Here is a 22,326-nt window from a genome sequence, read left to right on the forward strand (position 1 = left end):
GCGCCGTGTACAACCAGTATGGATCAACCAATTAACCAATTGATCCATATATAAGGCGCTCCGGATTATAAGGCGCACTGTCGTTTTTTGAGAAAATTAAAGGCTTTTAAGTGCGCCTTATAGTGCGGAAAATACGGTAAGTGACTCATAGGCTGTTTCTGTGACAGCCGGCGCTTACTGAAAGAACTGGTTTAATCCTGCATTCACACCAAAGCTGGAAAAACAACTTCCAAACTCAGGAAAACAAACGGTCACAGGTGCATTTAAACAGTTTCATCGTCAGAAGTCATTAATTCGATCTTTGCTGAATAAAAACTCTTCTTGTGTTAACTCATCAGACAAACGATTGTGACCTCACAGACATTTATGTAACAGAAGAATTCAGCGAGATTATCCCTTTTAAGTATCTAAGATTGAAGGTGAGGGCATTCAGCAGCCGGACTCCGACATCCTCTCAGGCCGAGCTGATTGACAGGTGCTGGGCGGGGTGAAGACGTCGGGGTCGCTGATGCCCAGCTGCAGGTTGAAGAAGCGGGTGGAGGTGGTGACGCTGCTGTTCCTGACGTAGGTCTCCTGCACGGGGTAGCAGTCCTTCAGGGTGTAAACGCCCACCCAGGTCTCATCTGGTGGAGAGACGAGAAACAGGTCACAGCAGCTCTAAGAGGAACTGGAGGTTCATATCCAGCAGAAGTTGTTTCTTAAATCTGATGAAGCTTCATTTTTATTGTGAAGCAGCTTCAGGAAGAACGTACACAAACACTGGATTCAAGCAGCACGGACACTTTGTGTTTTAAAGTTCCCACAGAATCTAAAAGATGTTTAAAGGCTTTATATGTGATTTTTTGATCCAGCAGATGTCGCCCTTGAGCACCAGCATGAAACCAAAACAACTCACGGTGCATTGTTGTGTTAGCATGCTAATGCTAGCGATCTTTATTATGCTGGTATCTTCACACTGCATGTAAATTTACCTGAAATGAGCGTGATCTAGAAACACAGTTAAGCAGTGAGTACAGTATGTTATTCTTCTTTTCTCTAGTCCCTCAATTAAACAACTTTTATTCACGAGGGGAGGAGTCAGCAGGCCGTCCCGGCGATGTAAACAAACTGAAGATAGGACTCTGAAAACTCTGAAAACATCACAGACAGTGGGACTCGGGTGTTACACCCATTGTAGACAGTCATGACTCACAGAGTTATTTTCAGAGCAGATACTTGATTTATTTTATATTTAAGTGTGAATAATCACATAGAAAGACTTTAACTGTTTTTAACACAGATGTCCTCCATTAAACGCAAGGTGTTGAAAAACTGAGCAGATATGGAAGTGCAAAAGATCGTAGTCTGTTCTGACGACCCCTGACTGTGTCAGTGCTCCTCCTGTTGTCTTGTACCTCTCCCCACTCAGGTTGTCTTCAGGTAGAAAGGGGCGGAGCCAGTTCATTTGATGTCATGCACCTGGGCAGACTGGGCCTTGGTATATAAGCTGGTTTCTTAGTCTCTCTCTCTCTCTCTTTTGTCAACACTCACTTTGGTTGGTGGTCTTTGTTTAGCCACAACACCACACATTCACCATTGCCATCACCACTGATGGCCTGGATTGTGACAATGTGTTTACCACAGATCAACCTACTTTATGTCATTTGGAAGGTTTGATTTTGGTGTCAGGCTGGCTGCACCCTAAGCCGTCATTTCAGGAGGAGTGATCTGGATATTCTCTCGACCTGGATGTTCACATATGCACCTCACAGTGGGAGACTATCCCTGTCACTGGCAGTTAACACTGACTTATTTCTTTGATTATGACTTTCTGTCTGTGCATGTCCTTTCTGGTGTTGTGTTTAAAATATTTTAAAAACCAGGTTTACGTTGGCGTGCCGGCTTCCTGTCCGACCACTCCTGGACCTCCACGTTGTCCCCGGGGCCTCCGATGATGTACTGGTCCTCGAAGGTGGAGTTGGCTGGGATGTCGAAGGGATCCCAGGCCTCGGTCAGAGCGATCTTTGAGCAGTCCTTCGTCTTCTGGTCGATCTGGAACATCACCAGGCTCTGGTACAAAAAGATGTACTCAAAGAACCTGGAGCCGAGGAAGAGAAACATGAAGGAGTGACATCTTTGAATGTCTTCTTCTGGCCAAAACAAACAGAACAAAACCTAAAAAGTATTTAATTTATAATCATACATGAAAATCAGGAATTCCTCGCTTTTCAGAAGCTGAAATCTGAAACATCTGGAATGTTTTATAATTAATTAAAATGTATGGCTTAATTTCTTTTGACTCATTGATTGATGGGCTTATGTTGCAGCTCTAAATCATACCTTCTTGTTCCCATGTTGGGAGCTTTAACCACGCCTGCCTTTTCTTTACATTTATTAGCTATATTTAAAATATAAAAATAACCGCTCCATGATGACTCTATATTTCACTCTTTATCATTTTCTGAGCTTATATTTCTACTTTTATCAATCTACATCTGTCTTTTCTGTTGATATCACGATGGTTATTGTTATTTTCTCTCATGTATGTCGGTAGGTTTGCCGCTCACTCGTCCATCACTCTGAGTGAAGAGAGGAACTTCTTATACGCGACTCTCTAATCCCTAAATCCCTGAGTGAATGAAAGTTTTTTGTGTTTACTTTTATCACAGTTTAATTTTGTGAAAATGTATTTTATTTCCCTGAAAACTCGACTTTTTAATTATTTAATATATTATTTTGTAATGCCTGAAATAAGCTGGTTCAGTCTCCAAGTGAGGCCTCTATTAACACTAAAATCTTACTAAGAAGGCTGATAACATCAAAGTATCTCAATACACTTATTGTAAACCATGGTCACCTGAAAAGTCCAGATAAACATCTTATTTCAAGGTATATAACTAAAAAATAAATAAAGGTCTGAACTGCTTGTAAAAAGTGAAAATAATATGTTTATGCAAATTTGACTTGATGACACCTTTTACATGAAGGTAGATATGTTGCAAAATAGGAGAGCTTGTAGAATGTGATGTGAGAAGTTGAAGAAAAAAAAGTGAACATGTAAAAATGTTTACTGGTATAAAAAATCCACTACTTTTCTGTCGTGAATCTGCGCTGCTTGAGTTTTTAAACACATTTTGCGAGATGTCTGTAGAAAAACAAATTTGTACTTGTGGAAAGGCCCCCTCCCCCTCCCTCCTCCCCCCTCCCCTCGCTGTGTGTCTGCATGTGGGGGGAATTGGCCAATCAGAAGTAAATTTTCCCATTCAAATCCTCCATTGATTTTTCACAAAATTATTTTATCAAGAGATTGGTGACTGAAACCAAGACGACCAGCCACCTCAATACTCCTGACTATAGTACATTTAATTCGGCGCCAAAACGGCATCGAAAAAACTGAGAAAAAGGCAAAGATACAAGACTGTGTACATAATTTTTGTCCTACTATTGTTGACTACCTATCCCACAATCCCTTGCGAATTATTTTGTTTCTTCTTAAAAGTAACTTGAGTCGTTATAGTGTTTATACTTGAAGTGCTGTTACATAAAACTTTAAGTTCATGACTCATAAATGATTTCATATTGTCATCATTTCATGAATTTGATAAATAAATAAATAATAATTCATGTATGTTAAGCTAAAAGGTTAAAAACACTGTTAAAATCTTTCTGTTTCTATGTGGCACTAAAGTTCCTTGTTTTGCTTCCGCTACGACGGAATTAAGGGACGGACATGCACACGTTACCTGCCTTGAATTTGTGTATTTCTACAAGTACAAATTTTTTTTTCTGCAGACATCTCGCAAAATGTGTTGCAAAACTCAAGCAGCGCAGATTCACGACAGAAAAGTAGTGGATTTTTTATACCAGTAAACATTTTTACATGTTCACTTTTTTTTTCCTTCAACTTCTCACATCACATTCTACAAGCTCTCCTATTTTGCAACATATCTACCTTCATATTTCTAACATTACAACAAGTTAAATTTGCTTGCTGCATTAGCAATATTTTTGCAGATTAAAAGCAATCCAGGTTTTATTTTGTATCTTGAAGAGGTTTTTCTGGACCTGTCAGGTGATTGTGTCTTTTAATGTATTGTTGACTAGAAATGACATAAATACACTTGGTAACATGGAGAAGAATGGCAGCAGAATCCAGGGACAGATGTACATAAATGAAGACCAGAGGGAATTAGTGAATAACTTTAAGTAGTTTGACTTCTTCTCACTCTCTTCTGCACAAACTGAGTTCAGGTGCTTAAGTGGATCTTTACATCTCTGGTTAACAGGATGAAGGCGCCCTCTTGTGGTGATTTCTACTCTCTGCAGGAAAGCATCTGTATTATTATCCTCCCTTGATATCAATCACACCGCTCAATGTAAATACTGTTACAACTCTTCCTCAAGTAAATTAACCCATCTGTTACATATATATATTTTATTATAAGTTATCTCAGCATGTTTGCTCGACCCAACACTGCACTATTCTCTCATCGAGCCTTGTACGTGTTAGTCTTTGCTTACATTGTGTTTCTTGTTGTAAATTAATGTTGTCCTTTTTGTGCATTGAGAGTATCGTTTTAATGAAGTCAAATTCCTTAAGTGTGAAAGCATACGCGGCCAATAAAGCTGATTCTGATTCTTCTGATTCTGATGCTGCATTCAGGACACATTGGAAATATAGGAAAGAAAAGTTTGTCAAAATGTTTTTAGAAGTCAAAATGGTAACGAAAACTCTGCTCATTCCTCAAAAGCAAAACTTTTTTAGTGAGGAGAGCTGAAAGAACAGAGAGTGAGTGACGGACGCTCTTCAGCTCTAAACACCAACACATGAACAAAGTGACTGAGTTTGACTCTCCATCAGCTTCTTACGACACCCTGCAATGAAGACGAGAAGAAAACATTTTGTTCATGTGTTTATTCAGGATGTCAAACTTCAGTTTGTTTACACATCAAATAAGTAAAGTGTGTTCAATGTCTCTTGTTCAATCATTTCATGAACACATTCACTTCATACACACAGTTTGTTTGATCTCCACTCACAGAAAACTATGATTTATCTCCTTATTGATTTAATCAGGAGGATTACATTTTTAAAACACCTCAGAGGACATTTTTTACTTTACTTTGAATATGAACAACAACATTTATTCTGACTAACTCATTTCTTTAAGTGTGATTTTATAGATTTTCTACAAATGTACAAAGTGGTGAGAAGAGAAAATCAACATTAAAGAAAAGTTTGCTGCTCTCTCTCTTCAGACTCATGAATCAGAACAGAAACAACAGCATATAAATGTATGAATACCAATAATCAAACATGGAGAGCGGAGAGAAGTTGATATTTTCACTCAGAGAAATGTCAGTTCAGGTGAACAAAAGTCATCCTGAGCAGTGAAAGAGTCCACGGCTAAACAGACACAGGAAGGAGTGTCACTTAAAGACACTCAAACATTTACAGAACAGACGAGAAGAGGTCAAAGTACCGCCCATAAAGTTTGATTGACAGGTGACGATGATCAGATCTCAGCAACGAGCGTGAATAAAAATCAAGTTGAATATTTAAAACACAACAAGTTAAACATCTGTCTCGTTAATGACTTCTGTCTATTTCAGTTTACACAACTCAGCAGAGGCTCCATCATAAACAAACCAGAGTCCAGCATGAAGAGGCTGAGTGAATGTGGTCTGGACTCTGTGGAGGAGAGTCATGGTTTCAGAGATGCTGTAGAAGGACAGAACACCTGCTCTGTGATCCAGGTACACTCCTACTCTGGAGGACTCAGGACCTGAGACAGGAGTGCTGACACTGTTGTAACAAAAGTCATAACTGTTGCTGTAACAATCTAACCTCCAAGATTTGTCATTACATCCAAACAAACATTCATCTGAGTCCCCTGCTCTGCTGATATTCTTGTATGTGACTGCTACACAAACTCCCTCTCCTCTCAACTCCACTTCCCAGTAACAACGTCCCATCAGACTCTCTTTACTCAGGACCTGCCACCAATCAGTGAATCTGTCTGGGTGACTAGAATAAGACTGATGTTCACTCATTACTGTTACTTTTCTGTTCTCATCAGATAATAACAGCTGTGTGTTTGCTGTGTTTGGATCCAGTGTGATGTCACATGAATATTTTAAGAACTCAGCTCTGGTCTTGGGCTCTGGTTCTGGTTCTGGCAGTAAAACATCCACTTCAGTCACTGTCTGTGAGATGTTTGTCCATTTCTCTCTCAGGACGTCCTGTAGTTTATCTCTGACTTCTGACACAGCTGCTGTCACATCCTCAAAGTACCTCAGAGGACGGATCTTGATGCTGGATGAGTGTGTAGATTTACTGAGTGGTGACAGTGAGGGGTAGTCGTGTAGAAACTGGTTGTGATCTTCTGTGTCTGAGAGCTTCTCCAGTTCAGCGTCTCTCCTCTTCAGCTCAGTGATCTCCTGCTCCAGCTTCTCCTGAAGCTCTCTGACTCGACTCACTTCAGTTTGCTGCTGGGATCTGACCTGCTGCTTCACATCAGAGCGTCTTTTCTCCATGAGACGGATCAGCTCAGTGAAGATCTTCTCACTGTTCCCCACTGTTTTATCAGCGGAGCCATTGATAGCCTCCACCTCCTGTTGGAGCAGCTTCACATCTTTCTCTCTGTCCTGGATTCTCTGCTGGATGTTTTGTCGACTCACCTCAAGCTCTCTCTGCTTCTCTTGCCTTTCTGCTGCAGCTGAGACTGTGTCATGACCTTTGTGTTCGTCCATTAAACAGAGATAACAGATAGACCGCTGATCAGTTCGACAAAATACTTTCATCTCTTCATTATGACGAGAGCAGACGTTCTCCTGGATCTTCTTGGAGGGCTCCACCAGCTTGTGTTTTGAATAAGCAGGTATTTCATAATGAGGCTGAAGATGTTTCTCACAAAATGAGATCAAACATTGCAGGCAGGACTTACAGGCTTTCAGTTTCCTCCCGGTGCAGACATCACAGGCCACGTCTTCAGATTCAGCATAGCAGTGATCAGCAGGAGCAGCTTGGAGTCCAGTCTTTTTCAGCTCCTCCACTAAATCTGCTAACATGGTGCTTTTCCTGAGGACAGGCCTCGGTGTGAAGTCCTGCCTACACTGAGGGCAGCTGTAGATTGTCTTCTCATCCTCTTTATCCCAGTGGCTTTTAATACAGCTCATACAGTAACTATGTCCACAGGGAACAGTGACCGGATCCTTCAGGAGATCCAGACAGATCGAACAAGAAAGGGTTTCCTGACCCAGCTGAACTCCTTTCTGTGCCATTTCTCCTCTCTGTAACAACGACTGTCTGAGTTTCTCTTCCTGAGAAATCAAACTAGCTCCACCTCTGATCTGCACAGCATGTGTTTGTTCAGTGAACGTCAGCTCTTGTTGGTAACACCCATCCTCAACTTGTAGATCTAAAGGGGAGGAAACAAGGAAATATAGAGTCAGAGTGGAGCTGGCTGTGTTTGAGAGCAGGAAGAAGAGGGAGGGGTTAACAAGCTCTGCTTCATTCCAGGAAGAGGAGCGGTGAGAGAGAGAGAGACTTGTTTACAACAGAGAACATTTCTCTTTTAAAAACACTTCTCATTTCAGATTTTACAAGATGAACTCTTCTTTGAATCGGAGGGTTTGGAGAAGGCTTTCTGCCCCCAGTACTGCATGTTGTTTGTACAGCAGCTTAGAGGTTGCTCTGTTGTGAAAGTGCAATGCAGGCTTCATGAAAGTCATTCATTAAACTCATAAATGTCTGTGTTGCATGCTGGGAATCGTATTTGTAATGCTTACTGTGCAGGCGTCACTTTGCTGCCACCGGTGTTTTCTGAAGCAGCTTGTGATGACGATGAGCCCTCTCTGTGCAGATAAATGCAATTCTTCCTCTTGTCTTCAAATATTCTGCTTGTATGTATGCAACACTGAAGCCTGCTCCCCGCCTCCACACTCTGTCACGCTCAGAGCATGCAGGGCGGGGCTGACCACGGACAGACTGGCATTCTTCTCATTGATTGACATTGATTTGAAGCTTCTCACACAAACAGCAAAAGTGAGTCGTAACTAGTTAGTGAATTAAATTTTATTAGAATCAAGAATAGAAAACAGCAGCCAGCAGTAACTACCGTATTTTCCGCACTATAAGGCACACCGGATTATAAGGCGCACCTTCAATGAATGGCCTATTTTAGAACTGTTTTCATATATAGGGCGCACCGGATTATAAGGCGCATAGAATAGAACGTGTTTACAACTGAACAAGGCTGGGAGATATTGTGAATATATAAATATAAATACGTATAAAACGTAACGTATAAAACTACAAAAACACAAGTACATAAGACGATTTCCCCAAATAATAAATTATTTCTTTGACGTTTCTCTTAACTCTCAAAACATAGTTTTATACGTAGTGCATTCACAATAACTCAACGTTGTTCAAACGTTAATGTGCATATTCACAATATCTCCCAGCCTTGTTCAGTTGTAAACACGTAAAAGAAACACAGTCTGATACCGCTAATTCAAACGTTAGTGCAGGGGTGCCCAAACAGTCAATCGCGATCGACAGGTAGATCGCTGACTGATTCTCAGTCGATCGCGAGATGTTTTGTCAATATAAAATACAATTGTAAAATAGAAAAGTGATTTCAATTTCATCTCATTGCACTGTTTCCCACACACGGTACCTGTGTTGGGAGCCCAAGTATACTTCCGACCTGTGTGTATTTAATTTTTCATTTATTCATGAAAATGCCGCGTGCATGAGAGCGAGCGAGAGAGCGAGCGGGGGAGCGAGAGAGAGAGAGAGCGCGCGCAAGAGAGAGTGCAGACATGCGCAATGACGTGCAGGTAAAACCGGGTTGGGCTAAATGTTTTACCAAAAAGTCATATATAGAAACTATGCTACGAGTATTAAGCGCATTTGATGAAGCTGCAGCTACTTTTCTCTGCTCCTCTCTGCTGTCATGACTGTGAGCATCGCGGGGGACGAGACACACCAACAAACAGCGCACACGCACACACACACACACACACACACATACACACACACACACACACACACACTTGCACTGGAGCGCCAGCCACCACGCGAACTTTTTTACTTTTTACTTTTAGTGCTACAGCACACAGTTGATCCGTGATCCGTACGGACCGAGGTGGGAACCCACGTGACCCGGTCAAACGGTCGGTTGGACTTTACTCCGTTCACTCTCACCGTGTCTGCAGCTAATTTAACAAAAGCAAAATCATCTCACAGCAGCCTGCTGTAGTCTGTAGTCTGCATTATTTTTTACAGAACTCTCATTTATTATTTTCTGTTTGTTGTGTGAGTATTAAATGCGTTTGTAGGCTGTTGGTAAAGGCTATGGCTCACTATGTGGACTGGTAGATCTCGGCAGACTGGTAACTTTAAAAGTAGATCTTGGTTCAAAAAAGGTTGGGCACCCCTGCGTTAGTGCATAACTCAACATTGTTCAGTTACGTATAACACGTAAAGCTCACTTTTTCAGTTCATTCCCCGTCCACGAATCCCTCGAATTCTTCTTCTTCAGTGTCCGAATTGAACAGTTGGGCGAGTACGGCATCCAACATGCCCGGCTCCCTCTCGTCATTATCCGAGTCAGTGTCGCTGAGCGCCGTGTACAACCAGTATGGATCAACCAATTAACCAATTGATCCATATATAAGGCGCTCCGGATTATAAGGCGCACTGTCGTTTTTTGAGAAAATTAAAGGCTTTTAAGTGCGCCTTATAGTGCAGAAAATACGGTAAGTGACTCATAGGCTGTTTCTGTGACAGCCGGCGCTTACTGAAAGAACTGGTTTAATCCTGCATTCACACCAAAGCTGGAAACCTTCCAAACTCAGGAAAAGAAACGGTCACAGGAGCATTTAAACAGTTTCATCGTCAGAAGTCATTAATTTGATCTTTGCTGAATAAAAACTCTTCTTGTGTTAACTCATCAGACAAACGATTGTGACCTCACAGACATTTATGTAACAGAAGAATTCAGCGAGATTATCCCTTTTAAGTATCTAAGATTGAAGGTGAGGGCATTCAGCAGCCGGACTCCGACATCCTCTCAGGCCGAGCTGATTGACAGGTGCTGGGCGGGGTGAAGACGTCGGGGTCGCTGATGCCCAGCTGCAGGTTGAAGAAGCGGGTGGAGGTGGTGACGCTGCTGTTCCTGACGTAGGTCTCCTGCACGGGGTAGCAGTCCTTCAGGGTGTAAACGCCCACCCAGGTCTCATCTGGTGGAGAGACGAGAAACAGGTCACAGCAGCTCTAAGAGGAACTGGAGGTTCATATCCAGCAGAAGTTGTTTCTTAAATCTGATGAAGCTTCATTTTTATTGTGAAGCAGCTTCAGGAAGAACGTACACAAACACTGGATTCAAGCAGCACGGACACTTTGTGTTTTAAAGTTCCCACAGAATCTAAAAGATGTTTAAAGGCTTTATATGTGATTTTTTGATCCAGCAGATGTCGCCCTTGAGCACCAGCATGAAACCAAAACAACTCACGGTGCATTGTTGTGTTAGCATGCTAATGCTAGCGTTCTTTATTATGCTGGTATCTTCACACTGCATGTAAATTTACCTGAAATGAGCGTGATCTAGAAACACAGTTAAGCAGTGAGTACAGTATGTTATTCTTCTTTTCTCTAGTCCCTCAATTAAACAACTTTTATATGCGAGGGGAGGAGTCAGCCGGCCGTCCCGGCGATGTAAACAAAGTGAAGATAGGACTCTGAAAACTCTGAAAACATCACAGACAGTGGGACTCGGGTGTTACACCCATTGTAGACAGTCATGACTCACAGAGTTATTTTCAGAGGAGATACTTGATTTATTTTTAAGTGTGAATAATCACATAGAAAGACTTTAACTGTTTTTAACACAGATGTCCTCCATTAAACGCAAGGTGTTGAAAAACTGAGCAGATATGGAAGTGCAAAAGATCGTAGTCTGTTCTGACGACCCCTGACTGTGTCAGTGCTCCTCCTGTTGTCTTGTCTCTCTCCCCACTCAGGTTGTCTTCAGGTAGAAAGGGGCGGAGCCAGTTCATTTGATGTCATGCACCTGGGCAGACTGGGCCTTGGTGTATAAGCTGGTTTCTTAGTCTCTCTCTCTCTTGTCAACACTCACTTTGGTTGGTGGTCGTTGTTTAGCCACAACACCACACATTCACCATTGCCATCACCACTGATGGCCTGGATTGTGACAATGTGTTTACCACAGATCAACCTACTTTATGTCATTTGGAAGGTTTGATTTTGGTGTCAGGCTGGCTGCACCCTAAGCCGTCATTTCAGGAGGAGTGATCTGGATATTCTCTCGACCTGGATGTTCACATATGCACCTCACAGTGGGAGACTATCCCTGTCACTGGCAGTTAATACTGACTTATTTCTTTGATTATGACTTTCTGTCTGTGCATGTCCTTTCTGGTGTTGTGTTTAAAATATTTTAAAAACCAGGTTTACGTTGGCGTGCCGGCTTCCCGTCCGACCACTCCTGGACCTCCACGTTGTCCCCGGGGCCTCCGATGATGTACTGGTCCTCGAAGGTGGAGTTGGCTGGGATGTCGAAGGGATCCCAGGCCTCGGTCAGAGCGATCTTTGAGCAGTCCTTCGTCTTCTGGTCGATCTGGAACATCACCAGGCTCTGGTACAAAAAGATGTACTCGAAGAACCTGGAGCCGAGGAAGAGAAACATGAAGGAGTGACATCTTTGAATGTCTTCTTCTGGCCAAAACAAACAGAACAAAACCTAAAAAGTATTTAATCATACATGAAAATCAGGAAATCCTGGCATTTCAGAATCTGAAATCTGAAACATCTGGAATGTTTTATAATTAATTAAAATGTATGGCTTCATTTCTTTCAACTAATTGATTGATGGGCTTATGTTGCAGCTCTAAATCATACCTTCTTGTTCCCATGTTGAGAGCTTTAACCAGGCCTGCCTTTTCTTTACATTTATTAGCTATATTTAAAATATAAAAATAACCGCTCCATGATGACTCTATATTTCACTCTTTATCATTTTCTGAGCTTATATTTCTACTTTTATCAATCTACATCTGTCTTTTCTGTTGATATCATGATGGTTATTGTTATTTTCTCTCATATATGTCGGTAGGTTTGCCGCTCACTCGTCCATCACTCTGAGTGAAGAGAGGAACTTCTTATACGCGACCCTTTAATCCCTAAATCCCTGAGTGAATGAAAGTTTTTTGTGTTTACTTTTATCACAGTTTAATTTTGTGAAAATGTATTTATTTCCCTGAAAACTCGACTTTTTAATTATTTAATATATTATTTTGTAATGCCTGAAATAAGCTGGTTCAGTCTCCAAGTGAGGCCTCTATTAACACTAAAATCTTACTAAGAAGGCTGATAACATCAAAGTATCTCAATACACTTATTGTAAACCATTGTCACCTGAAAAGTCCAGATAAACATCTTATTTAAAGATATATAACTAAAAATAAATAAAGGTCTGAACTGCTTGTAAAAAGTGAAAATAATATGTTTATGCAAATTTGACTTGATGACACCTTTTACATGAAGGTAGATATGTTGCAAAATAGGAGAGCTTGTAGAATGTGATGTGAGAAGTTGAAGAAAAAAAAGTGAACATGTAAAAATGTTTACTTGTATAAAAAATCCACTACTTTTCTGTCGTGAATCTGCGCTGCTTGAGTTTTGCAACACATTTTGCGAGATGTCTGTAGAAAAACAAATTTGTACTTGTAGAAAGGCCCCCTCCCCCTCCCCCCTCCCCCTCCCCCTCCCTCCTCCCCTCGCTGTGTGTCTGCATGTGGGGGGAATTGGCCAATCAGAAGTAAATTTTCCCATTCAAATCCTCCATTGATTTTTCACAAAATTATTTTATCAAGAGATTGGTGACTGAAACCAAGACGACCAGCCACCTCAATACTCCTGACTATAGTACATTTAATTCGGCGCCAAAACGGCATCGAAAAACTGAGAAAAAGGCAAAGATACAAGACTGTGTACATCATTTTTTGTCCTACTATTGTTGACTACCTATCCCACAATCCCTTGCGAATTATTTTGTTTCTTCTTAAAAGTAACTTGAGTCGTTATAGTGTTTATACTTGAAGTGCTGTTACATAAAACTTTAAGTTCATGAGTCATAAATGATTTCATATTGTCATCATTTCATGAATTCGATAAATAAATAAATAATAATTCATGTATGTTAAGCTAAAAGGTTAAAAACACTGTTAAAATCTTTCTGTTTCTATGTGGCACTAAAGTTCCTTGTTTTGCTTCCGCTACGACGGAATTAAGGGACGGACATGCACACGTTACCTGCCTTGAATTTGTGTATTTCCACAAGTACAAATTTGTTTTTCTACAGACATCTTGCAAAATGTGTTGCAAAACTCAAGCAGCGCAGATTCACGACAGAAAATTCATTTCCTTCAACTTCTCACATCACATTCTACAAGCTCTCCTATTTTGCAACATATCTACCTTCATATTTCTAACATTACAACAAGTTAAATTTGCTTGCTGAACCAGCAATATTTTTGCAGATTAAAAGCAATCCAGGTTTTATTTTGTATCTTGAAGAGGTTTTTCTGGACCTGTCAGGTGATTGTGGCTTTTAATGTATTGTTGACTAGAAATGACATAAATACACTTGGTAACATGGAGAAGAATGGCAGCAGAATCCAGGGACAGATGTACATAAATGAAGACCAGAGGGAATTAGTGAATAACTTTAAGTAGTTTGACCTCTTCTCACTCTCTTCTGCACAAACTGAGTTCAGGTGCTTAAGTGGATCTTTACATCTCTGGTTAACAGTATGAAGGCGCCCTCTTGTGGTGATTTTTACTCTCTGCAGGAAGGCATCTGTATTATTATCCTCCCTTGATATCAATCACACCGCTCAATGTAAATACTGTTACAACTCTTCCTCAAGTAAATGAACTCATCTGTTACATATATATATATTTTATTATAAGTTATTTCAGCATGTTTGCTCGACCCAACACTGCACTATTCTCTCATCGAGCCTTGTACGTGTTAGTCTTTGCTTACATTGTGTTTCTTGTTGTAAATTAATGTTGTACTTTTTGTGCATTGAGAGTATCGTTTTAATGAAGTCAAATTCCTTAAGTGTGAAAGCATACGCGGCCAATAAAGCTGATTCTGATTCTTCTGATTCTGATGCTGCATTCAGGACACATTGGAAATATAGGAAAGAAAAGTTTGTCAAAATGTTTTTAGAAGTCAAAATGGTAACGAAAACTCTGCTCATTCCTCAAAAGCAAATCTTTTTTAGTGAGGAGAGCTGAAAGAACAGAGAGTGAGTGACGGACGCTCTTCAGCTCTAAACACCAACACATGAACAAAGTGACTGAGTTTGACTCTCCATCAGCTTCTTACGACACCCTGCAATGAAGACGAGAAGAAAACATTTTGTTCATGTGCTTATTCAGGATGTCAAACTTCAGTTTGTTTACACATCAAATAAGTAAAGTGTGTTCAATGTCTCTTGTTCAATCATTTCATGAACACATTCACTTCATACACACAGTTTGTTTGATCTCCACTCACAGAAAACTATGATTTATCTCCTTATTGATTTAATCAGGAGGATTACATTTTTAAAATACCTCAGAGGACATTTTTTACTTTACTTTGAATATGAACAACAACATTTATTCTGACTAACTCATTTCTTTAAGTGTGATTTTATAGATTTTCTACAAATGTACAAAGTGGTGAGAAGAGAAAATCAACATTAAAGAAAAGTTTGCTGCTCTCTCTCTTCAGATTCATGAATCAGAACAGAAACAACAGCATATAAATGTATGAATACAAATAATCAAACATGGAGAGCGGAGAGAAGTTGATATTTTCACTCAGAGAAATGTCAGTTCAGGTGAACAAAAGTCATCCTGAGCAGTGAAAGAGTCCACGGCTAAACAGACACAGGAAGTAGTGTCACTTAAAGACACTCAAACATTTACAGAACAGACGAGAAGAGGTCAAAGTACCGCCCATAAAGTTTGATTGACAGGTGACCATGATCAGATCTCAGCAACGAGCATGAATAAAAATCAAGTTGAAGATTTAAAACACAGCAAGTTAAACATCTGTCTCATTAATGACTTCTGTCTATTTCAGTTTACACAACTCAGCAGAGTCTCCAGGAGAATAATATAACCAGAGTCCAGCATGTAGAGGCTGAGTGAATGTGGTCTGGACTCTGTGGAGGAGAGTCATGGTTTCAGAGATGCTGTAGAAGGACAGAATACCTGCTCTGTGATCCAGGTACACTCCTACTCTGGAGGACTGAGGACCTGAGACAGGAGTCCTGACATTGTTGTAACAAAAGTCATAACTGTTGTTGTAACAACCTAACCTCCAAGATTTATCATTACATCCAAACCAACATTCATCTGAGTTTCCTGCTCTGCTGATATTCTTGTATGTGACTGCTACACAAACATTTCCTCTCAACTCCACTTCCCAGTAACAACGACCCATCAGACTCTCTTTACTCAGGACCTGACAGCAATCAGTGAATCTGTCTGGGTGACTAGAATAAGACTGTTGTTCTAACATTGCTGTTGCTTTTCTGTTCTCATCAGATAATAACAGCCCTGTGTGTGCTGTGTTTGGATCCAGTGTGATGTCACATGAATATTTTAAGAACTCAGCTCTGGTCTTGGGCTCTGGTTCTGACAGTAAAACATCCACTTCAGTCACTGTCTGTGAGATGTTTGTCAATTTCTCTCTCAGGAGGTCCTGTAGTTTATCTCTGACTTCTGACACAGCCGCTGTCACATCCTCAAAGTACCTCAGAGGACGGATCTTGATGCTGGATGAGTGTGTAGATTCACTGAGTGGTGACAGTGAGGGGTAGTCGTGTAGAAACTGGTTGTGATCTTCTGTGTGTGAGAGCTTCTCCAGTTCAGCATCTTTCTTCTTCAGCTCAGTGATCTCCTGCTCCAGCTTCTCCTGAAGCTCTCTGACTCGACTCACTTCAGTTTGCTGCTGGGATCTGACCTGCTGCTTCACATCAGAGCGTCTTTTCTCCATGAGACGGATCAGCTCAGTGAAGATCTTCTCACTGTTCCCCACTGTTTTATCAGCGGAGCCATTGATAGCCTCCACCTCCTGTTGGAGCAGCTTCACATCTTTCTCTCTGTCCTGGATTCTCTGCCTGATGTTTTGTTGACTCACCTCGAGCTCTCTCTGCCTCTCGCTCCTTTCTGCTGCAGCTGAGACTGTGTCATGACCTTTGTGTTCGTCCACAGAGCAGAGATAACAGATAGACTGCTGATCAGTACGACAGAACATCTTCATCACCTCATCATGACGAGAGCAGACGTTCTCCTGGAGCTTCTTGGAGGGCTCCACCAGCTTGTGTTTCTTTAATGGAGGTACTTCATAATGAGGCTGAAGATGTTTCTCACAGTAAGAGGCCAGACACTGCAGACAGGACTTACGGGCTTTCAGTTTCCTCCCGGTGCAGACATCACAGGCCACATCATCAGGTCCAGCATAGCAGTGATCAGCAGGAGCAGCTTGGAGTCCAGTCTTCTTCAGCTCCTCCACTAAAACTGCTAACATGGTGCTTTTCCTGAGGACAGGCCTCGGTGTGAAGTCCTGCCTACACTGAGGGCAGCTGTAGATTGTCTTCTCATCCTCTTTATCCCAGTGGCTTTTAATACAGTTCATACAGTAACTGTGTCCACAGGGAATAGTCGCCGGATCCTTCAGGAGATCCAGACAGATCGAACAAGAAAGGGTTTCCTGACCCAGCTGAACTCCTTTCTGTGCCATTTCTCCTCTCTGTAACAACGACTGTCTGAGTTTCTCTTCCTGAGAAATCAAACTAGCTCCACCTCTGATCTGCACAGCATGTGTTTGTTCAGTGAACGTCAGGTCTTGTTGGTTACACCCATCCTCAACTTGTAGATCTAAAGGGGAGGGAACCAGGAAATATAGAGTCAGAGTGGAGCTGGCTGTGTTTGAGAGCAGGAAGAAGAGGGAGAGGTTATCAAGCTCTGCTTCGTTCCAGGAAGAGGAGCGGTTTGAGAGAGAGACTTGTTTACAACAGAGAACATTTCTCTTTTAAAAACACTTCTCATTTCAGATTTTACAAGATGAACTCTTCTTTGAATCGGAGGGTTTGGAGAAGGCTTTCTGCCCCCAGTACTGCATGTTGTTTGTACAGCAGCTTAGAGGTTGCTCTGTTGTGAAAGTGCAATGCAGGCTTCATGAAAGTCATTCATTAAACTCATAAATGTCTGTGTTGCATGCTGGGAAACGTATTTGTAATGCTTACTGTGCAGGCGTCACTTTGCTGCCACCGGTGTTTTCTGAAGCAGCTTGTGATGACGATGAGCCCTCTCTGTGCAGATAAATGCAATTCTTCCTCTTGTCTTCAAATATTCTGCTTGTATGTATGCAACACTGAAGCCTGCTCCCCGCCTCCACACTCTGTCACGCTCAGAGCATGCAGGGCGGGGCTGACCACGGACAGACTGGCATTCTTCTCATTGATTGACATTGATTTGAAGCTTCTCACACAAACAGCAAAAGCGAGTCGTAACTAGTTAGTGAATTAAATTTTATTAGAATCAAGAATAGAAAACAGCAGCCAGCAGTAACTACCGTATTTTCCGCACTATAAAGCGCACCGGATTATAAGGTGCACCTTCAATGAATGGCCTATTTTAGAACTGTTTTCATATATAGGGCGCACCGGATTATAAGGCGCATAGAATAGAACGTGTTTACAACTGAACAAGGCTGGGAGATATTGTGAATATATAAATATAAATACGTATAAAACGTAACGTATAAAACTACAAAAACAAAAGTACATAAGACGATTTCCCCAAATAATAAATTATTTCTTTGACGTTTCTCTTAACTCTCAAAACGTAGTTTTATACGTAGTGCATTCACAATAACTCAACGTTGTTCAAACGTTAATGTGCATATTCACAATATCTCCCAGCCTTGTTCAGTTGTAAACACGTAAAAGAAACACAGTCTGATACCGCTAATTCAAACGTTAGTGCAGGGGTGCCCAAACAGTCGATCGCGATCGACAGGTAGATCGCTGACTGATTCTCAGTCGATCGCGAGATGTTTAGTCAATATAAAATACAATTGTAAAATAGAAAAGTGATTTCAATTTCATCTCATTGCACTGTTTCCCACACACGATACCTGTGTTGGGAGCCCAAGTATACTTCCGACCTGTGTGTATTTAATTTGTCATTTATTCATGAAATTGCTACGTGCATGAGAGAGCGAGCGAGGGAGCGAGAGAGCGCGCAAGAGAGAGTGCAGGCATGCGCAATGACGTGCAGGTAAAACCGGGGGGTAAATGTTTTACCAAAAAGTCATATATAGAAACTATGCTACGAGTATTAAGCGCATTTGATGAAGCTGCAGCTACTTTTCTCTGCTCCTCTCTGCTGTCATGACTGTGAGCATCGCGGGGCACGAGACACACCAACAAACAGCGCACACGCACACACACACACACACACACACACACACACACACACACACACACACACACTTGCACTGGAGCGCCAGCCACCACGCGAACTTTTTTACTTTTCACTTTTAGTGCTACAGCACACAGTTGATCCGTGATCCGTACGGACCGAGGTGGGAACACACGTGACCCGGTCAAACAGTCGGTTGGACTTTACTCCGTTCACTCTCACCGTGTCTGCAGCTAATTTAACAAAAGTAAAATCATCTCACAGCAGCCTGCTGTAGTCTGTAGTCTGCATTATTTTTTACAGAACTCTCATTTATTATTTTCTGTTTGTTGTGTGAGTATTAAATGCGTTTGTAGGCTGTTGGTAAAGGCTATGGCTCACTATGTGGACTGGTAGATCTCGGCAGACTGGTAACTTTAAAAGTAGATCTTGGTTCAAAAAAGGTTGGGCACCCCTGCGTTAGTGCATAACTCAACATTGTTCAGTTACGTATAACACGTAAAGCTCACTTTTTCAGTTCATTCCCCGTCCACGAATCCCTCGAATTCTTCTTCTTCAGTGTCCGAATTGAACAGTTGGGCGAGTACGGCATCCAACATGCCCGGCTCCCTCTCGTCATTATCTGAGTCAGTGTCGCTGAGCGCCGTGTACAACCAGTATGGATCAACCAATTAACCAATTGATCCATATATAAGGCGCTCCGGATTATAAGGCGCACTGTCGTTTTTTGAGAAAATTAAAGGCTTTTAAGTGCGCCTTATAGTGCAGAAAATACGGTAAGTGACTCATAGGCTGTTTCTGTGACAGCCGGCGCTTACTGAAAGAACTGGTTTAATCCTGCATTCACACCAAAGCTGGAAAAACAACTTCCAAACTCAGGAAAACAAACGGTCACAGGAGCATTTAAACAGTTTCATCGTCAGAAGTCATTGATTTGATCTTTGCTGAATAAAAACTCTTCTTGTGTTAACTCATCAGACAAACGATTGTGACCTCACAGACATTTATGTAACAGAAGAATTCAGCGAGATTATCCCTTTTAAGTATCTAAGATTGAAGGTGAGGGCATTCAGCAGCCGGACTCCGACATCCTCTCAGGCCGAGCTGATTGACAGGTGCTGGGCGGGGTGAAGACGTCGGGGTCGCTGATGCCCAGCTGCAGGTTGAAGAAGCGGGTGGAGGTGGTGACGCTGCTGTTCCTGACGTAGGTCTCCTGCACGGGGTAGCAGTCCTTCAGGGTGTAAACGCCCACCCAGGTCTCATCTGGTGGAGAGACGAGAAACAGGTCACAGCAGCTCTAAGAGGAACTGGAGGTTCATATCCAGCAGAAGTTGTTTCTTAAATCTGATGAAGCTTCATTTTTATTGTGAAGCAGCTTCAGGAAGAACGTACACAAACACTGGATTCAAGCAGCACGGACACTTTGTGTTTTAAAGTTCCCACAGAATCTAAAAGATGTTTAAAGGCTTTATATGTGATTTTTTGATCCAGCAGATGTCGCCCTTGAGCTCCAGCATGAAACCAAAACAACTCGCGCTGCATTGTTGTGTTAGCATGCTAATGCTAGCGATCTTTATTATGCTGGTATCTTCACACTGCATGTAAATTTACCTGAAATGAGCGTGATCTAGAAACACAGTTAAGCAGTGAGTACAGTATGTTATTCTTCTTTTCTCTAGTCCCTCAATTAAACAACTTTTATACACGAGGGGAGGAGTCAGCCGGCCGTCCTGGCGATGTAAACAAACTGAAGATAGGACTCTGAAAACTCTGAAAACATCACAGACAGTGGGACTCGGGTGTTACACCCATTGTAGACAGTCATGACTCACAGAGTTATTTTCAGAGCAGATACTTGATTTATTTTATATTTAAGTGTGAATAATCACATAGAAAGACTTTAACTGTTTTTAACACAGATGTCCTCCATTAAACGCAAGGTGTTGAAAAACTGAGCAGATATGGAAGTGCAAAAGATCGTAGTCTGTTCTGACGACCCCTGACTGTGTCAGTGCTCCTCCTGTTGTCTTGTCTCTCTCCCCACTCAGGTTGTCTTCAGGTAGAAAGGGGCGGAGCCAGTTCATTTGATGTCATGCACCTGGGCAGACTGGGCCTTGGTGTATAAGCTGGTTTCTTAGTCTCTCTCTCTCTCTCTCTTGTCAACACTCACTTTGGTTGGTGGTCTTTGTTTAGCCACAACACCACACATTCACCATTGCCATCACCACTGATGGCCTGGATTGTGACAATGTGTTTCCCACAGATAAACCTACTTTATGTCATTTGGAAGGTTTGATTTTGGTGTCAGGCTGGCTGCACCCTAAGCCGTCATTTCAGGAGGAGTGATCTGGATATTCTCTCGACCTGGATGTTCACATATGCACCTCACAGTGGGAGACTATCCCTGTCACTGGCAGTTAATACTGACTTATTTCTTTGATTATGACTTTCTGTCTGTGCATGTCCTTTCTGGTGTTGTGTTTAAAATATTTTAAAAACCAGGTTTACGTTGGCGTGCCGGCTTCCTGTCCGACCACTCCTGGACCTCCACGTTGTCCCCGGGGCCTCCGATGATGTACTGGTCCTCGAAGGTGGAGTTGGCTGGGATGTCGAAGGGATCCCAGGCCTCGGTCAGAGCGATCTTTGAGCAGTCCTTCGTCTTCTGGTCGATCTGGAACATCACCAGGCTCTGGTACAAAAAGATGTACTCGAAGAACCTGGAGCCGAGGAAGAGAAACATGAAGGAGTGACATCTTTGAATGTCTTCTTCTGGCCAAAACAAACAGAACAAAACCTAAAAAGTATTTAATCATACATGAAAATCAGGAATTCCTCGCATTTCAGAATCTGAAATCTGAAACATCTGGAATGTTTTATAATTAATTAAAATGTATGGCTTCATTTCTTTTGACTAATTGATTGATGGGCTTATGTTGCAGCTCTAAATCATACCTTCTTGTTCCCATGTTGAGAGCTTTAACCAGACCTGCCTTTTCTTTACATTTATTAGCTATATTTAAAATATAAAAATAACCGCTCCATGATGACTCTATATTTCACTCTTTATCATTTTCTGAGCTTATATTTCTACTTTTATCAATCTACATCTGTCTTTTCTGTTGATGTCACGATGGTTATTGTTATTTTCTCTCATATATGTCGGTAGGTTTGCTGCTCACTCATCCATCGCTCTGAGTGAAGAGAGGAACTTCTTATACACGACTCTCTAATCCCTAAATCCCTGAGTGAATGAAAGTTTTTTGTGTTTACTTTTATCACAGTTTAATTTTGTGAAAATGTATTTATTTCCCTGAAAACTCGACTTTTTAATTATTTAATATATTATTTTGTAATGCCTAAAATAAGCTGGTTCAGTCTCCAAGTGAGGCCTCTATTAACACTAAAATCTTACTAAGAAGGCTGATAACATCAAAGTATCTCAATACACTTATTGTAAACCATTGTCACCTGAAAAGTCCAGATAAACATCTTATTTCAAGGTATATAACTAAAAATAAATAAAGGTCTGAACTGGTTGTAAAAAGTGAAAATAATATGTTTATGCAAATTTGACTTGATGACACCTTTTACATGAAGGTAGATATGTTGCAAAATAGGAGAGCTTGTAGAATGTGATGTGAGAAGTTGAAGAAAAAAAAGTGAACATGTAAAAATGTTTACTGGTATAAAAAATCCACTACTTTTCTGTCGTGAATCTGCGCTGCTTGAGTTTTGCAACACATTTTGCGAGATGTCTGTAGAAAAACAAATTTGTACTTGTAGAAAGGCCCCCTCCCCCTCCCCCCTCCCCCCTCCCCTCGCTGTGT

At 41.4% G+C, this 22,326-nt stretch overlaps 3 protein-coding genes across 3 annotated transcripts; all 3 read right to left on the minus strand.

Annotated features, from left to right (window-relative positions):
* Positions 1 to 307: 307 nt before the first annotated feature.
* On the minus strand, positions 308 to 2,150 carry LOC109978289 (mammalian ependymin-related protein 1-like). Its single transcript, XM_065954494.1, has 2 exons — positions 1,869 to 2,150; positions 308 to 623 (listed from the first exon to the last, which is right to left on the minus strand). Exons 1-2 carry the CDS (start codon positions 2,098 to 2,100, stop codon positions 430 to 432), a joined length of 426 nt encoding a protein of 141 aa, XP_065810566.1. The 5' UTR covers positions 2,101 to 2,150; the 3' UTR covers positions 308 to 429.
* A 2,738-nt stretch (positions 2,151 to 4,888) lies between these two features.
* On the minus strand, positions 4,889 to 16,875 carry LOC109976259 (uncharacterized). The gene is made up of 5 exons (XM_065953378.1): positions 15,143 to 16,875; positions 14,378 to 14,411; positions 11,465 to 11,673; positions 10,081 to 10,230; positions 4,889 to 7,445 (listed from the first exon to the last, which is right to left on the minus strand). The coding sequence occupies exons 1-5, from the start codon at positions 16,812 to 16,814 to the stop codon at positions 5,584 to 5,586; spliced, it is 3,927 nt and encodes a 1,308-aa protein (XP_065809450.1). The 5' UTR covers positions 16,815 to 16,875; the 3' UTR covers positions 4,889 to 5,583.
* Positions 16,876 to 19,340: 2,465 nt separating this feature from the next.
* LOC136179125 (mammalian ependymin-related protein 1-like) lies at positions 19,341 to 21,254 on the minus strand. Its single transcript, XM_065954492.1, has 2 exons — positions 21,008 to 21,254; positions 19,341 to 19,762 (listed from the first exon to the last, which is right to left on the minus strand). The coding sequence occupies exons 1-2, from the start codon at positions 21,237 to 21,239 to the stop codon at positions 19,569 to 19,571; spliced, it is 426 nt and encodes a 141-aa protein (XP_065810564.1). The 5' UTR covers positions 21,240 to 21,254; the 3' UTR covers positions 19,341 to 19,568.
* Between the last annotated feature and the right edge of the window lie 1,072 nt (positions 21,255 to 22,326).

Source organism: Labrus bergylta, chromosome 4 (assembly GCF_963930695.1).
Source record: "Labrus bergylta chromosome 4, fLabBer1.1, whole genome shotgun sequence".
Lineage (NCBI taxonomy): Eukaryota > Metazoa > Chordata > Actinopteri > Labriformes > Labridae > Labrus > Labrus bergylta.

What these genes read in the sequence shown, in the direction of transcription:
- LOC109978289 (XM_065954494.1), bottom strand. Translation starts at nt 2,100, where the DNA reads ATGTTTCTCTTCCTCGGCTCCAGGTTCTTTGAGTACATCTTTTTGTAC. An exon ending in CAGGAAGCCGGCACGCCAAC is followed by an intron (nt 624 to 1,868) that starts GTAAACCTGGTT and finishes TCTCTCCACCAG; the next exon opens with ATGAGACCTGGGTGGGCGTT.
- LOC109976259 (XM_065953378.1), bottom strand. Translation starts at nt 16,814, where the DNA reads ATGGCACAGAAAGGAGTTCAGCTGGGTCAGGAAACCCTTTCTTGTTCG. An exon ending in TGAGTTGTGTAAACTGAAAT is followed by an intron (nt 14,412 to 15,142) that starts AGACAGAAGTCA and finishes TCTTCATTGCAG; the next exon opens with GGTGTCGTAAGAAGCTGATG. An exon ending in CGGGAAGCCGGCACGCCAAC is followed by an intron (nt 10,231 to 11,464) that starts GTAAACCTGGTT and finishes TCTCTCCACCAG; the next exon opens with ATGAGACCTGGGTGGGCGTT.
- LOC136179125 (XM_065954492.1), bottom strand. Translation starts at nt 21,239, where the DNA reads ATGTTTCTCTTCCTCGGCTCCAGGTTCTTCGAGTACATCTTTTTGTAC. An exon ending in CAGGAAGCCGGCACGCCAAC is followed by an intron (nt 19,763 to 21,007) that starts GTAAACCTGGTT and finishes TCTCTCCACCAG; the next exon opens with ATGAGACCTGGGTGGGCGTT.